The following is a 17,046-nucleotide window of genomic DNA, read 5'->3' as shown; positions in this document are numbered from 1 at the left end:
TGGTTAGCAGGTAACCAGGGACGCTGATCTCTCTGCAAGTGGCCGGAGCCAGCCGTAAGATCACGGCTGGCTCCGCCCAGCTGTCAGAAGCAGGCTGTCGGCCGGCCAGCTTCGGCTTTCAGCGCGGCTCAGCCGAGCCGAGGCATGTACGTTCGGCTCGACTGAGCTGCTCGGCCACGTTTGGGAGCTGTACGGGCTATTGTGAATAGCCCGTACAGCACCCCTTCTGTTCTACTGAACCGAAGGGGTCCTGGGGCCCGAAGCTAGCCGAAGGATCGGCCGAAGCTACGGCTAGATCCTTCGGCAGCTTCGTGAATAGACCCCTTTGAGTGCAACCTCTGGGAAGGGTTTACATTGCTGAATGGTTCCCTGCTGGGAAAGCAGAAACAAACTCACATTTGATTTAATTAACACATTTTAGCTAACAAGTTTATGCAAATTGTTTGGTTAGCTTCTAGACTGCATTCAATAAAATAATTTACTTTCAGGATGTCTTATGATAAGAGGCCAAAAAATATGATATTTTTATGGTTGCACCATGACACAGGGGGAAGGCAGGAGAAGTGAACAATCTAGGCCAAAATAGCTGATTTGGAAAAATTCTCCAATTCTGCTCACTTACCAGTTCAGCTATAATGTCCTGGATTCTTCACTTTTCCTTCCTTCTCCAAACTCCTCACCTTTTTGTGAATAACCCTGTTAGTGTTTCATACCCAAGGAAGATACATTGAAATGGAAGATACAGCTGGAGCCTCCATGTGCCGCCCCAATAGGTGCATAGAATATGAGATGCATAGCCTCAGTTAATATTAGCATTGTAATATAGATAGAAGTTTTACATGGTGTGTTTGCCTATATATTTTCTCATAGCTAAATTCATGTGTTATCCTATGCTGCCATCTAGTGGCCTTTTGTTGTAATGTACATGTTTTTCTGTGATTCTTTGTGATGTCTACGATGTATTTCCTCTCTGTATGTAGCCCCACCCTTCTTCCTGTGTGCAGTACTTCCTGTGTCATGGCCACAGTTGAAAGCCACATGTAACAAGGACACACAGGTAATCTGCACAGTACGGAGGAAAGGCATCATTTTCTGACCGCACAATACTATAACCGTTCAACTGCTGTTCCTATCATCTGCTGTAACCCTGATGTTAAAGAATAAACACCTCTTTTGAATGAATCGGTATTGACGAGTTCAGCTATCTGACGAGGATTGTCCGCAGTGAGTATATCTGCTTATACAGGCCAGGCATAGAGGTCTCAGCAAGGGATATATTTCGCTATCACAACGATCGGAGTCAGAATACTCCACGTTTATGTTTGCTTCTCTAAGCCACTAGCCACAAGCGTTAAAGCAAGTTTCTTAATGATAGATGTAGAAATTAGAATGGTCGGACGCTTAATCGTGAATATAAAAATAGAAAACGATTGACAACTTTTTTAAATTTTGAGGAAACAGCAGTACTTAAACCATAGTTCTTCTAAAAATGTTTAGCAAAGGTCACGGAAATCTTACTTCCTATACCGAGTTTATCCGTGAAAGGATATATAAAAGGGACATTACACTTAGAATTCATGGAAATAAAATAAATAATTTTAGCTGTGAAACTATGGCTGATATTGTGCCAAGACGTTTTTTTGAAGAACTGCATACTTTTGCTCTTTCATCTGAGTGTCCCGTACAGCATCATTGGTTGCTAGGAGGGAGGTTTCGTTGGCGGGGGAACTGGCCAAATAGTTTGCCCATCTGGCGAACTGTTAACAGCTTGGGTTTAGGTAGAACTCATGGTTGAGTTGGTTAATGATGTCATAACCATGACATATCATGGCTTGTTCTCCATTGTGTTACAGTGAGGAGATGGCTATCTTGGAAGAGGAGCAGGGTTTAGCTTTCTGATGTCAGAGGCGTCTCACTAATCACTAGTGGGGTAATGATTAAAAAGCAGCAGATGCAGAGAGATTCTTGCATTGCAGGTCTTAAGGCACAGCTTCTTCTCCAGTAAGGAGAACAAAGAGCAGCAGAGTAATGCTCTTACCCTACATCTCCTGAGGCTAGCAATTAGAGACTGCAGTGCCTACAATCTTTAACCACAGATATTGCAATCTGAGAATACAGAGCAGAAGTACTCAGGCACAGTCACATGTCAGGAAGTGCACTGCTAGTTTGGTTGTTATTTCTTTTTATTTGTTCATTGAACCATAGTATCTATTAAAATGTGAATACAATTGTATTAATAACATTTCTCGGGCGGGCGTGGCTAACGCATGGCGCTGAGCGGTCGCACTTGAGCAGAGCTCCGGCCACAGCTCGATGAAACTTGCCGTTAACCTAACTTCTTCTTCGCCCAACCTGAACCGCATTGAGCCCGATCATGGGGAGAAAGGGCCAGAGATCATCCGGATCGAAAAAAACGTCTTCCGGCATCCTAAAGAAGTATCTGATCTCGGAACCGCGCTCGCCTCCCGCCACCACATCGCGGCTTACCACGAGGCAGCCACCTTCGGAAAGGAAGGCAGCTCAAACCGCCTCACAGCAGTCCCCAGCCATGGATTCACCGGAATCATCCAGCGACTCTGATGCTCCCTCTCCTGCACCTATATCGGCTGATATGCAGGTATCAGAGGTAATGAGAGACCTCCCGACCAAGTCTGATCTGGCCCATATGTTCCAGGTTTTGGAGTCCTCGCTCAAGCAGGACTTATCCAATGTGCACTCCTGACCTCTCCCATTTGCTGACCCGAGTGGAGGACTCCGAAGCCCGACTTGATGGACATGATTGAGAAATAAGATAAATCCGGGAATCACAACGTGCGATGGCGATAGCGCACCACTCTCTTTTATGCAAGGTGGAAGACCAGGAGAATCGCAGTCGGAGGAACAACCTCAGGATCCGGGGGCTGCCAGAAGCTACCGCGGATGCGGATCTGATGGACTCTTTGCAAGGTATCTTTAACTCTATATTGGGTCGCTCGGCCACTGCACCCCTTCGCTTTGATCGAGCTCACAGGGCCTTGCAGTCCTTATTGGACAAGAATTGCAGTCCTTATTGGACAAAATTAGGTCCTTAGAACGCCTTCATAAACGCTCCCTACAACTTAGCCACTATCACTCACTGCTACAGGCTAGGGAAGACCTAAAAACACTCCTTAATCACAAAACTGCCCAAAAATTAATGTGGATGAATCAGCGGAGTTACGAATGGGGTAACAAACCGGGTTAAGTCGCTAGCTAGGTCCCTACGCCACCAACATTCTACTACATACATCCCCAAAATTAAAAATAAAGATGACAAAGTGGTCCATCTGTCTACGGAAATAGCGACAGTATTTCGTGATTACTACAGCTCGTTATACAACGTGATTGACAAACCTGCTCAATCGGCCGAATGCCTCAAAGCCAGTAATTCTCTTATTGCTGAGTATTTGCGGAACGCTAGACTTCCAACTTTTCCAGAGGAGGAGATGGAAGCCCTAGAAACGGAAATTACCAGTGAGGAACTCAATAAGGCATTGGGCACAATGGCATCGGGTAAGGCTCCAGGCCCCGACGGCCTCACACTCCCTTATTATAACGCGTTTAAAGAGGTACTACTTCCCCACCTGACGCTAACTCTATTACTACGGGTGGGTCCCTACGCCCGAAAACGATCATGGGGCATATCACGGTACTGCCCAAACCGGGTAAGGATCCCACTTGCTGCCCTAGTTATAGGCCAATCTCATTGTTAAATGTAGATGTTAAACTTTATTTGAAGGTTCTAGCACTCCGCCTTAAGCCGTTGATACCTCGCTTTGTGTCTCCAGACCAGACGGGATTTATTCCGGGACGTGAGGCTAGAGACAACTCTCTACGTACCCTGTCGATTATCTCCCACGTTCGCGGGACATCCCAGGCCACACTACTGCTATCAACGGACACGGAAAAAGCGTTTGATAGAGTGGCCTGGGATTTCATGCTAGCGACTCTGGGCGCCATGGGGATACGTCCGAGATTAATGTCCCGGATCTCCGCGTTATATCATGACCCTCAGGCACAGGTGCGAGTTAATGGGGTGCTCAGTCCTTCCTTTTCTTTGGGAAATGGCACGCGGCAGGGCTGCCCTTTGTCGCCTCTGCTGTTTGCCGTTTCCCTAGAACCTTTCCTGGCCACGATAGCCCGCAACGTTAACATCAGAGGGGTACAGGTGGGACCCAAAGAACATAAATATGCGGCATACGCGGACGACATTCTATTCTACATCAGTAATCCGCGTATCTCCCTTCCAAATTTACTTTTAGAGCTAAAAGAATATAACAAATTGTCCAACTTTAAAATTAACCTTTCGAAATCCACTATTCTGAATCTGACTGTACCCATGGTTGAGGCTAGAACTTTGCAATCCCATTTTCCCTTTACCTGGCAGTCGCACAAACTGAAGTGTTTAGGAGTTAACTACACGCCCCGACTGAAAGACTTATTCAGGTATAACTACATGCCCTTATTAAATGAAATCCGAGCAGACTTGAATCGCTGGTCCCCTCAATACCACTCCTGGATGGGCAGAATAAATGCCATCAAGATGAATGTATTGCTGAGACTGCTCTTCCTCTTTCAAATGTTACCCATGGGGGTCCCCCCCACCTACTTTGCCCTCTTGCGCTCACTGGTTTCTAGGTTTATATGGAAACGCAGTAGAGCCCGCATTTCATACAAAACTTTGACTAGACTGAAATCTTTAGGAGGGTTCTCCCTACCAGATTTTCACAGGTATTACAAAGCTGCATCACTTGCGAGAATCATGGATTGGCATTATGTGGGTGCAGATGGAATATGCTTTAAGTCAAGCGCCCTTACATAAAATTTGCTGGGTACCGCGGCAGTTCAGACCACTATCCGGAGACACTCACATTCTAACTACCACAACGTTGTCTATATGGGATGCACTCCATAGTAAACAACGATGGGAATACAATTCCCCCCTAATGCCCTTATTAGGACATAGCTATTTCTCCCCGGGACTTCTGGATGGGGGCTACCGCTCATGGATCCAGGAAGGATCAGAGCTGCTACTCCATCAGGTACTGCAAAATGGGTGTATTAAGCCGCTAGCCTCCCTGACTCCAGATAATAGCACCTCGATCATGGACAAGTGGAGATATGTACAACTCTCCCATTTTGTGAGGTCTCTCCCGGGCCCATCGCAGTGATCGAGCAGGAGAGCCTCTGCTATACCGATTGTATTGAGCGAGGCCCGCTCAAGCAACACAGCGACAGCGGAGATCACCAATTTCTAATCCCTGATCAAGCACATCACTGCATACCTTGCCCGTGGAACATCGTTCACCCCCGTTCCAAGGTGCGGCCGCACTTGCAGGGGAATTGTCGGGCCACCTGTCCACAGTAGATGTGAAGTGAAACAGGTCGGGATCAAACTCAATGGAAGTTGGTGCAAGTGGTGGAAACATTTAAGCGATCAGCAGGATTACAAATGTTTTTTGAATAAAAAACCTTTACTAAGAATACCACTGGAATATCTATCATAGAAGTACGGACTCTTTTCCTTGTGGCCACAAGTGAGGAACAAGTGAGTAATCCTATCATCATATGCTGATACATTAGTATCCACCATCTCATAACGGTGTATCCGTTCATATCAATGACTGCTGCTCTGCCCTGCGGGTATTTCAACCCTGTTTATTTCTGTCACACATTGAGTCACTTCAGGGAAGCTATGCGATTTTTAAATAAGTTTTAAATGTATTGAGGTGATTTATCTTTATGTGTTGCAATGTTTAAATAAATATGTTTGGATGCACTTTATATTATACTTGAATATGTATTTATTGGAGGGCTCCTACTATATAATTTCTATGCTAGGGTGTTTGCGCTGTTTATATACATTTTTCTGAAACCCTGGAGCTCTGTCTATATTTATATATATTTTTTTTTTTCTTAGTTTCCCTCGTTTTTGCAATCTAAAACAATTTTATTTTGAAAAGCATACATACTGAAAAATATAATTAAGTTCTTTAGAAATTGTGATACAATATTGTGGGTAACAGAAAAGTAAATTGCATGGTGAAGGGGGACAATGGAAATTAACCCACACATCTTTAGAGTAATTTAACTTTCTGCACCTACGTATACAAGTATTGCAGTATAAGCAGTAAAAGGTCTTAAAGCATGCCCTCACTTGCCTCTAAAATCTATTGGCTTTGTGAAGAAACTAATTTTAAAAGTGTATCAAAGAGGCACTAAGAGCTCAGCTTTTTTTCTATGACAGCAGAATCTTGGCAGTCTGCCAGCCCTCTAATAAAAACACAGCTGATGTTTGAGTTTTTAGAAACCAACTGAAACAGCACTTTAGAGTCTTTCTTGTGATTTACGAGAATCTTTGGAAAATATTTACTTCCCAATACAGGCAGCTACAGAGGATTTGATTTACTGCTTAAGAGTGTATTAATAGTTAATAGTTCAATGTCCATTTGTGGCCGCGGGTGCCGGAGCGCGGTCTCCCTGCTTCCTCTCACATGGGCGCCGGAACCGGAACTTAATTGTTTTTTTATTAATACAGTGGTAGATCTTTCATGTAAGATTTCAAGTTTTTATTATTGTGTATCAATAAAAGGTGTTAATGCTAGGCATGTTCAGTGTTTGCAATTCAGTTAAACCATTTTCAAAACAAGAGGCAGAATTTAGTGAAAGAGAGAAATTTATTGACATACACTCATACAAGAAAATTACTTCAACAGTTGCACATCATCGGTAACTTACACATATAATAACCAATTAGAATGGATTAGAATATATGGGCACGCGCTTGAAAGTCTTTTAAGAAGGAAATGTAATTGATATTTGCCAACTGAGAATATTTTCTTGCCTCTACTCTAGTGCCATTCTTATATTATAAGGCTCTAACCAATGTGCAATATGAGCTATCTTTATTTTAGCAGGTGAGGTAGAGTATAAAGAAAAAAAGCCAAAACTGCTTTATTTTGTGTCTAACTAAGCTACCTAGATTTCATCACTACTAGTCTATTGTATTCTTTAGATAGGATGTTTTCCAGAGTGTGTAGAGGATTTAAAGTTCCTGCATGTTTGCCTTGTTTTGACAGATATTGTAAGCTACTTGTACACACATTAGAGGCTTATCAATATTAAATGCCGTCTTTTTATTCCTTTGCTATGCAACACCTACTTTTAGACAATCTATGCTGCATAACATATTTATCACCTAGCAAATCCTAATATCTCAATGCTTTGCCACCTTGCGCATCATGTCCCTAATGTTTTAGGAATCTCTGCCACAAAACCCATCATGGAAGACTTCTTGATACCTGTAAAGTGGATATATTCTCCATATTGAATTTCAATTTTTGAAGGTAACTATTGACTACACCGCAGAAGGAAAATCTACCAAGGTACTGAACAGGTAAAAGATAGTGATTATGTATTTCCTTTATCTTTTTATAGAGCATTTTGAAGTTTATCATGGAACTGTAGGTCACTATACATAGCCTGACTGAGACAGGGAATACAGACTGAAAATACTGCAAGTACCACAAAGGTCATTACAGCAGAAGATTATATTACACGGTCCATTTTGAATAGAAATGTCACTACCTAGCTGTACTTGCATGTGCTGTGCATGAAGCTGTGGACAGTTAGTTGTTACCTAGTGACCCCCAGAATAGTATTGGAACACAGTTAAAGACCATAACCATGGTTTACCATATTTATATATTATTTATGTATTTATTCTAAGAATATTTATATTAGATTGTGAGCTTCTAAGGCATGTGTTTTATGTAGTGATGTTGATTTACTAACGAGGTAGTGAATGTTTAAGTAGCAAAATGATTGATAGCAAATAGGATGAGCCTATGTTCACTTTACATACCCAATGACTAAAGGTAGCATCTTAGTTTCTAACTGGGCCTTATATTTATCTAAAGTTCTGTTGTTCTTCTTCTTCTTAATACTAATATTAATAATAATCATAACAATTACATTTCAGTTGTCTTTGCTGTGGACTGATTAAGTAATTAGAGGAGTAGACTGCATTGTCTCTACCATCCATTTCCTAAATAATCTTTAGATGTGCATTGTGGTAAAATTGACATAAACAAGCATACATAACTGTGGCAATAAATGAATATATGTATAGGTCTTGCAGGACCATTAAATATAAAATGTTGGCTTAAATAAACTTAACTAATTATAAATATATGTAAATGTTTACAGTCTGAATGAATCATCGTATATAATAATGTGTTAGAATTCTGTCTATAATTGAGTATAAAGTACAGCTTTGTTCTATCTGCCATTTTAGGCTTAGGAGAGGCTGATTGCTCTGTTCTTTATCAAGAAGACATCACTACAGGAAAACATTTAACCAACAATCATAGTTTATACTCTAATGTTCTGTCTACATATGCTTCTGACTGTATCAACACCTATTTTCAATTATATTTTAATATAAGCCAACTTAAATGTAGGTTCATTGGTCCTTAAAGCGTGATTTACAGGCATGTTTGCACCCTTTAACAGTGGTGCCCATGGCCAGAGTGGTGCTTCATTTTGGAGACATGGCTGACCGAGGTGAATCCTCCCTTATGATTGTGATGTTGGTGTCCTCCATGGTTTCCTCCATGGTGTCCTCCATGTTGTCCCCCCGAATGGTGTTTTCCTCCAGTGCTGGAGTGTAGAACAGCTAGGAAAAATAAAGTAGGTAGCATTTTAGAATTCAGTGGGAAGCAATGCTGAATTGCTCTAAAAAGCTTCCAAAACTAATATTCTGTCTTCTAGTATTTGATGGGACAATATTGCAATAAGCACTCAATAGAATAATGTGGGCCTAAATACCAAATCTATATTTACACTAACCAGGCCATAATACAGTTTAAAGTAGCCTAGAGTTAGAAACCAAGAAGTATAGAGAGAATGATCCAAGCCAATAAATAAGCTGCTTACAAATTTATGAACACCTATGAGCATAAACAGTATAGCTTTGAGTATGTTTGTTAGAAATTAATATTACAAAAACACAAACAAAAGGCAGTTAACCTAAACCTGATTTAATTATATGCAACTTTTGCCCAGACATAGGGTTAATGTAATCTTGTGTGCATTAAAGTAGCTTTTGTCCATAATGCATTATGCCACTTAAATCTCCATAATAATTAATATTGTCTTATAAGGTTACTTACAAACATTAACATGACCATCAGAAGCCAATCTGAAAATAAATAATGATAACAAACAGGATTACCATCTAAAATTCTTTAACATGGTCCAACAAATATTTAAACATAAATAAAATGCTACATTTTAAAATGTGTTACTATTTACTATTTAAATATGTTACTAATTACTATGACCTATTTATGTCTTGTTTTTTTCTCTTTCTTACCATTTTCAATTGCCTTACACTGCTATGATTTGAAGAAATGTCACACTTACCTGTACTCCTCTCCCTCCAGCATCTTTTTATAAGTGGCGATCTCAATATCCAGAGCCAGTTTGACATTCATCAGTTCCTGGTATTCTCTCATTTGGCGAGCCATGTCCTGCTTGGCCTTCTGTAGAGCAGCCTCCAGCTCAGCCAGCTTATTTTTTGCATCCCTGACAGCAGCTTCACCACGTTCCTCCGCTTCACTGATGGCAGATTCTAGTGCAGCACGCTGGAAGAAAAGAGAATGGGATACTGTTTGCAAAGTTTGTTTCCTATAAAACATTATAAACCTGACTTTACACAGACTGATGAGGTCACATCTCTGCTCTCTCTTCCTGTCTCTCCCCCTGTCTGCAAGCTTCTTGTCAATACTTGTACACTACAGGGCACTTGATTGGCTCTTTGTACTACCCCTCCCTCACATAAAAACATAACCACATTCTTTGAAGCTCATGTACTATATATCTGCCTAAAGCTCAGCTTTACCTCATTGAAAATATACTAAAACCCTAGCAAACTGTAACAAAATGACAATATACCAAAAGTGCAGTAAACTTTAAATGATATCACATGAAAAACGGTTGTTAAAAAAGTTGTTAGAATAATATCCCATACCTGAGATTTGGCAAACTCAATTTCTCCTCTAAGTCTCTGAATTGTTCGATTAAGTTCAGCAATCTCGTTTCTACTGTTCTGTAGGTCATTGCCGTTCCTTCCAGCTGCCATTCTCAGGTCTTCAAACTGATTGCAAAACAGTCAATAATCAGTAACTCAGGCTACTTTCATGGCCACTTTGTGCCAAGAGATACAGTGCCACTCACCCGTGACTGGTACATGGCTTCAGCTTCAGCTCTGCTTCTGTTAGCAATCTCCTCGTACTGAGCTCTGACCTCAGCAATGATACTGCCCATGTCCAGATCTCGGCTGTTGTCCATGGAAACTACTACTGAAGTGTCTGAGATCTGAGCCTGGAGCTGAGAAATCTCCTGCAAGTTGCAATAGTTAATAATATATTAGTTTGACATATTCAGGCTTTTTAAATAAAACATTGGTGATCTTCAAATTACAGTAGTCAAGTTTCAGTTTCCTATATTCTGAGTAGAAAAAGATCCTTTCTGGCTGATTGCCATGGGGGACGGCATCTTAGTTCTTACCTTACTAAAGTCAACCTTTGACATTTTCTACTTTCCCAGTTGTTTGTATTCTGATACTGTACAAATATGTTCTATTAAGATGCAGCGAATATTTAAAGGAGAACTATGGGGTTCTATCTTTTTTTTATGAATGCATTCCTTAGGCTAAATAAGTAAATAATGTAATTTACTGTAATTAGCCAAAGTGCACAGGAAGGCTGTAAAACCTTATTTTAGGTGGTGGGCGGGGCTAAGCGCCGCAATGAGAAGACATCCCGACGTGTCTGACGGGATCCTCCCCACTGATGATTGACAGTGATTCTTGAGAGCTGTTGCGCGTCCACGAATATATGGACATGCACAGCAGCTCTCTCCTTACCTGCACGTCCCCGTGTGCCAGCTCCTTCCCCCCTCTCTCTTTCTCTCCCTGCTGACATATCGTGGATCGTGGATCGTGGATCGCTGATGACAGAGGGGAAGGAGCTCTCTCTCTATCTCTTCAGCATTTACTACAAATCGGAAAGTCCATATATGGTAAATGATGTCACTGGAGATCCCTGCTGATCGGATCCGACAGTTAACAGAGGTTCTACCCCCCCACCTGATACTAATATGAGCCAAGGGGATACATTTCTACATAATGATGGTTGCAGAAGAATAAATTAAACCTTCACATTTAAATAAAATAGGGTCTGTTTTTATAAAATCAAATAATGTAAGTGAAACATTTCAAAATCAAGTTTAAAATATTAAAAAAATATGAATATATGTTTATTTTACTGCATCATAAAGAGTCCTTAGGAAGTTGATCTCATCAGTTAAGGAATTGGCCTTTGCCTGCAGCTCAGCTTTGTTCATGAAAGCAGCATCGACATCCTACAATAAAAATGTCACACAGTCATGATCTCCTTCTGCACAAATGCATGATCTAGCTTATGTATGCTTCTAGTTAATGTATATTCCAAAGATTCTGGAGTGAATAATTATCACTTACCCTCTTCAGAGATACAAATTCATTCTCTGCTGCTGTTCTTCTGTTCACCTCATCTTCATACCTGCAATGAAATCACATTTGGTAAAATCATGTCCAGCTATGCTATTATATTATTATAATATAATTATATGAAACCAACATAATCCAGGGCAAATTGCTAACAGTCAAAATGGTCATCAATAGTGATGTCTTAATGTAAATTACTATCCAAGTTAGGCTTAGACAACCAGTCTGACGGTGTTGGTACCTATGTATGTGTTTCATAGGTCTGTTGCTAGAATGAGCTAGAATGAGCTACTGATGTATTGAATAATATGTTTTAAATAAAGATTTATGTAGTTAGTTTAGGCTGTGCTTAATACATATTTACCTAATTGCTTACATTTCATTAGTTTCAGACTTGATTATGTTAGTTGATGATGGTGTATTGTGATGGTTAAATAAACTTGCACCTTCTAGAAGATAGAATAATCATTCTGGTAACTGTTTGCATTGTTAGACATATTTATTTACTCTGTGATATACCTTCTCTTCAGTTCTTCTACGGTTCCTTCCATGCTGTTCCTCTCCTCCGCCAGACGAGTCCCCTCACATTCCAGGCTCTCAAGCTGCCTCCTGAGGTTACTGATAAAAGCCTCAAACAGAGGTTCAATCTGGCACCTAGCTGTCCTCTGCTCCTGCAGAAGACCCCATTTGGTCTCTAGCATCTTGTTCTGTTGTTCAAGGAATCTCACCTAAATCAAACAAAACACAATAATTCATAACCTATTTGTTTGCTACATCTACAAAATCTATCTTAAAAATTGCCTTTATTCCTTTCTGCATTTTACAATCTGTATGTGAAACTGAGTCATGGCTCAGTAAATCTTCAACTGCATTGCAGGAACTTTGAACAACTATTACAGTGTTATTCACTAAAGGGTGAAGAGTTTGGAGAAGGCAGAAGAAGTGAACAATCTAGGAGAAAATAGCTGATTTGGAAAAATTCTCCAATTCAGCTTACTTTACAGTTCAGCTATGTTGTCCTAGATTGTTCACTTCTTCTGCTTCTTCAAACTTTTCACCCTTTAGTGAATAACCTGCTACATTTTAGAATCACATTTTATCTTAAATGGACATGGCAAGAATGGTGTTTTCAGCATTTTTTTCTAACCCTATTATACTGTGATTATGTTGATTTGCCTTCTCCGATAATCAGTTCAGTAGACATCTGCTATTCAAACCTTAGTATTTTTATTAATATTACACACGATTTACATAGTGCCAAGAGTTCACACAGCACTATACAAAATGGGGGGTGGGGGTATTGGTAACCACGGAGCATTATAAATAGTTTCAAATTAAGTGACAACAAACCATTAGGATTAGAGAAAAAAAGGTTTACCTTATCAATGAAGGAAGCAAACTTATTGTTGAGTCCTTTAATTTGGTCCTTCTCTTCGGTTCTTACTCTTTGAATACTTGGGTCAATCTCCAAATTAAGAGGAGCTAGTAGGCCTTGGTTCACAGTGACAGGGGTGATTCCTCCACATTGACCTCCAACTCCACGACCAAGCCCAACAATACCAAATCCAGATCCATGTCCATGTCCACTTTTTCCTGAACAATAACTGCCGACTGACATCTTATGTCCTCTTGATCCGATATTATGGGCACTTGCACTGGTAAAGGAATGTTGTATCTTGTGGCCATGCCCAGCATGCTTAGAATATTGTGATAAAATACTGTGTGAAGAGTGTTTGGGTAAGGCAACAGAACAGGAGTTGAAATGCTTATGTCCAGAGGAGGCCATGATGGAGTGATGAGACTTGATGATCTTCTCACCAAGGATGTAAGTTACAGTGTTTTTGAAGCTTTGAGATCCCAAGGCTGCGTCTATGAACAGATGCCTGGTCCTTTTTATACCTGAAGTAGGTGTAGTCATAAAATCATAGCCTGTCATTACAACTTATAATTCCAGCTAGGTAACATCAGATCCTCCTTGTTTCATATGAAATAAAACAGTTATAGTGTATGTTATAGTGTACATTTACTGTTCATATAAAGACATCAGTAGAAGCAATGAGCAATCTCAAAACAAACATGCGTCTGAGTCTAGCTTCAAACATTTCAGCTGAAGCGTGTTGCATTAACATATGCTTGTTAATACGTGCTTTTTTTTTTTTTTTTCTTAATATGGTTTTTATGGAAAATTTTAACATATACATATAAAGTATACACAACAAGAGGGGAGTAGAGGCACATGTACAAACATGTGTTATACAAGTGACGCAGTGAAGCATATAGGGCACCAGTCACCTTACGTACAATACAGTGAATGCCTCGTTACACAAAAGCCTATTGCAGTAAAAAAGTTGTGCAGGCTGCTATTGAAGGCACCAGTCTCTCTAATACCTAACACTCAACTGTGCACGACCCGTCGCCGGGCCAATAGTATAATAACAGCGCAAAGAGGCCTAGCAGGTGCCAAGAGCGCCAGTACTCCTAGAAGAGGAAAAAGAAAAAAGAAGAGGAAAGTACAAATGAAAAGAGGAAGAAAAATAAGAGGCAAGGTAGGGAAGAAAGGAGGAGAGATAGGGTGTATCTCCTGGATCCCACACCAACCGCCAAACCCAATGAAGTTCAGGTCGTTAGCACATGGACTATTGCAATGGTAGGAAAATGTTGTAATAGTTTTAGTTGTAATATTGTAATATGTTTAGTATGCTGTTTTATTTTTGAAAATGTCATGGCTGTCATTTGTATATGGCTGGCTACCATGACAACTGGTCTTAATATATACGCTCGGTCTAGCTCATGTCTCCACACCCCTGTTGAAGTCACGCCCCTTGACGTAATGTACGTAGGGTGGAGTATAGGAGCTGAGCGATTGAACACAGTGTCTGTGGCTGCTTACTAAAAACCTTATTTTTATCTATGATATGTGAGTGGTATCCTTTTTTAATAAAGCTTAGCATCTTTTTAAAACCATCTGCACCACGAGGTTTCACTTTTTGTTTGATGCATGGTCCATTTGGATGAATTGACTGCTTTCAACTCCTGAGACTGCAATGACAGTCTGTACCTGAGAGGAGGAAATCACTGGGAGGTGTTCGGCATCAGGTGATTCCTCTAGCTGGTTTAAATTAGAGAAACAGCGCATGCAGACCCTGGTGGGTCTCTGCTAAAGGTAAGGTGCATTCCAGAAGATTTCTCTGTTGATGGTCATAGGAGACTGAGATTATTTTACATCCACTGTTTTATCTTCTATTTTCTTAATGGACTATTGAAGATCCAGGATCATGGACATTTTTGTAACCACATATTATTTTCACTGAAGTGCATGTTATACACATGCGTTTTTTTCTAGTTGTTATTCTTTTCACATTGCATCGCATTTTTTCACAGCTATTATCTATTGTATTTGATTTTTCATTTTGGATATTTTGTAGCATTGTATTTACACTGAGGTGCATGTTATACACATGCATTTCTTCTTTGATTCACACTTTTTACACATTGTATCACATTATTTCACGGCCAGTATCTGCTATATATGACACTTTTGTAGATTCATTCACATAGCGTGGCTTTTATTATTCATTTTATCTTTATCATAGAGAAGAATGGAAAGTTCCTCCAGTCTACAAATAGAGTGCATATCCGCCAGCCAGTCTGTTATAGAGAGGCTAGTCTGAGATTTCCAAAGTCTCGGTATGATCGCACTTGCAGCCACCAGAAAGAACCGCAGCAACCCTTTTTTAGCTGAATGAACAGAACCCGGGAACACAGAGAGGAGAGCGAGTTGAGGGGAGCAATCCACCCGTACACCTGTCACGTGGTGGTATTCGTCAAAAACAGCGGTCCAAAGCGTTTGGACAGGGCCACCAGATCCTCCAACATAAGTCGGTAACCGCAGGGTAGATGGCTTGGAGGCGGGTATGGCAGTAGTACCATCTAGATAAAATCTTGAAGTTGCGCTCTTGTACAATGCAGGATATGGAGCTCGTGTGAGTCAAACGAAAGGACTTAGAAAGGTCCTCCGCAGAGACAGAGCAGCCCATGTCAGAGGCCCAATCTATCATGTATTGAGGGGTGTCTGTTAAAAAAATTATATCAGAAGGCCATATAATGAAGATTGGGGACGTAAAGGCGGGTTGGGGTCAACACATAGACGTTCAAATGGGGTAAGGGCTCTATCCAGGGGACATTTGCGGTGTATCATGGTACTAAAGTCCCGTAATTGAAAATATTCCAACCATCGTCCCGTTGAGTCTAGGGAATCTGCCAAGAGATCCCGAAGAGAGTGCGAACCCAGGCTCCCCCAGGCCACGCTCAGAGGAGAGATGGACAACCTGTCCCATCGCATGACCTGCTGACAATGTAAGGCCGGGGGAAACTCCGGATTCCCCTAATAGGCGTAAGAGGGCCCGACCGGGAGGAAAGAAGGAACCGTTTAATGAGGTGGTCCCAGACCCGCAAAAGCAACCGGACAAGATAAGGTAACACCCCAGCAGGTGGTCAGGAAGCGGGATCTAGCCAAGGTAGCGAAGTTGGGGGGTAGGTGAGATAAGAAGGTCCAACTGAACCCATAATTTCCCGGGAGTGGTGACGGATGGCATCCAGTAACCTGGTTAGCAAAGGCTGCCTTATGGCACAATTCAATCTGTGGCAGAACAACTCCCCCAAATTGCTTGCGTTTGATCAGAACCGTATACATAATCCAGGCTGGGGCATTAGACCAGATACATTTCAGGAGAAGGGAGTGCAAAGAGCTGAAAAAGGAGGGGGGCAGACATATGGGAACAGTTTGAAAAAGGTATGAGTCTGGGTAGGATATCCATTTTGAACAATGCCAAACGTCCAAACCAGGTATGATTGAGATGAGTCCACTCCAGTAGTTTACGAGAGACAAGGGCAAGCATTGGTTTATAATTTAGATCATAATGAGAGTTCAAATCTGATAGAAGGAGGACACCAAGGTACTTTAAGTCTGAGGGGACCCAAGAAAAAGCGAAGGATTGATGTAGGGAGGTTAATAGGGCCGAGGGTAAAGAGACGTTGAGAGTTTCCGACGTATGCATATTGACTTTGAAATTGCTGAGAGCAGCGAAGTGCGCAAATTCCTGTAATAAGGAAGGGAAGGCCACCACAGGATTAGTGATGTATAAGAGCAAATCATCAGCATAGAGACTAAGTTTGAACTCCCTATTCCCAACCAGTACTCCTTGAATGTTTGAAATAAGGCGTACTGCCACAGCCAGATGTTCCATGGCCAAAATATATAAGTATGGCGACAAAGTGCAGCCCTGTCGGGTGCCATTGCGAATATCAATGGGGTTCGACAAAGTGCCATTAATCCGAATCCTCGCAGATGGATGGTCATACAGGGAGAGTATTTTGGAGAGGAGAGAGGAGGGCATCCTAATGCAGTGGCATAACCAGAGTTGTAGGCGCCCGGGGCAGAACAACATTTTGAGGCCCCCCCCACCCCACACCCCCCC

At 41.3% G+C, this 17,046-nt stretch overlaps 1 protein-coding gene across 1 annotated transcript; it reads right to left on the bottom strand.

Moving 5' to 3' along the window:
- Positions 1-8,557: 8,557 nt before the first annotated feature.
- On the bottom strand, positions 8,558-13,187 carry LOC108797347 (keratin, type II cytoskeletal cochleal-like). The gene is made up of 9 exons (XM_018568929.1): positions 12,948-13,187; positions 12,089-12,297; positions 11,564-11,624; positions 11,350-11,445; positions 10,258-10,422; positions 10,052-10,177; positions 9,445-9,665; positions 9,196-9,220; positions 8,558-8,695 (listed from the first exon to the last, which is right to left on the bottom strand). Exons 1-9 carry the CDS (start codon positions 13,185-13,187, stop codon positions 8,558-8,560), a joined length of 1,281 nt encoding a protein of 426 aa, XP_018424431.1.
- Positions 13,188-17,046: the final 3,859 nt, after the last annotated feature.

Source organism: Nanorana parkeri, unplaced genomic scaffold (genome assembly GCF_000935625.1).
Source record: "Nanorana parkeri isolate BGI_ZX_2015 unplaced genomic scaffold, ASM93562v1 scaffold1262, whole genome shotgun sequence".
NCBI lineage: Eukaryota > Metazoa > Chordata > Amphibia > Anura > Dicroglossidae > Nanorana > Nanorana parkeri.
This window is presented reverse-complemented; position numbering and strand designations above follow the sequence as displayed.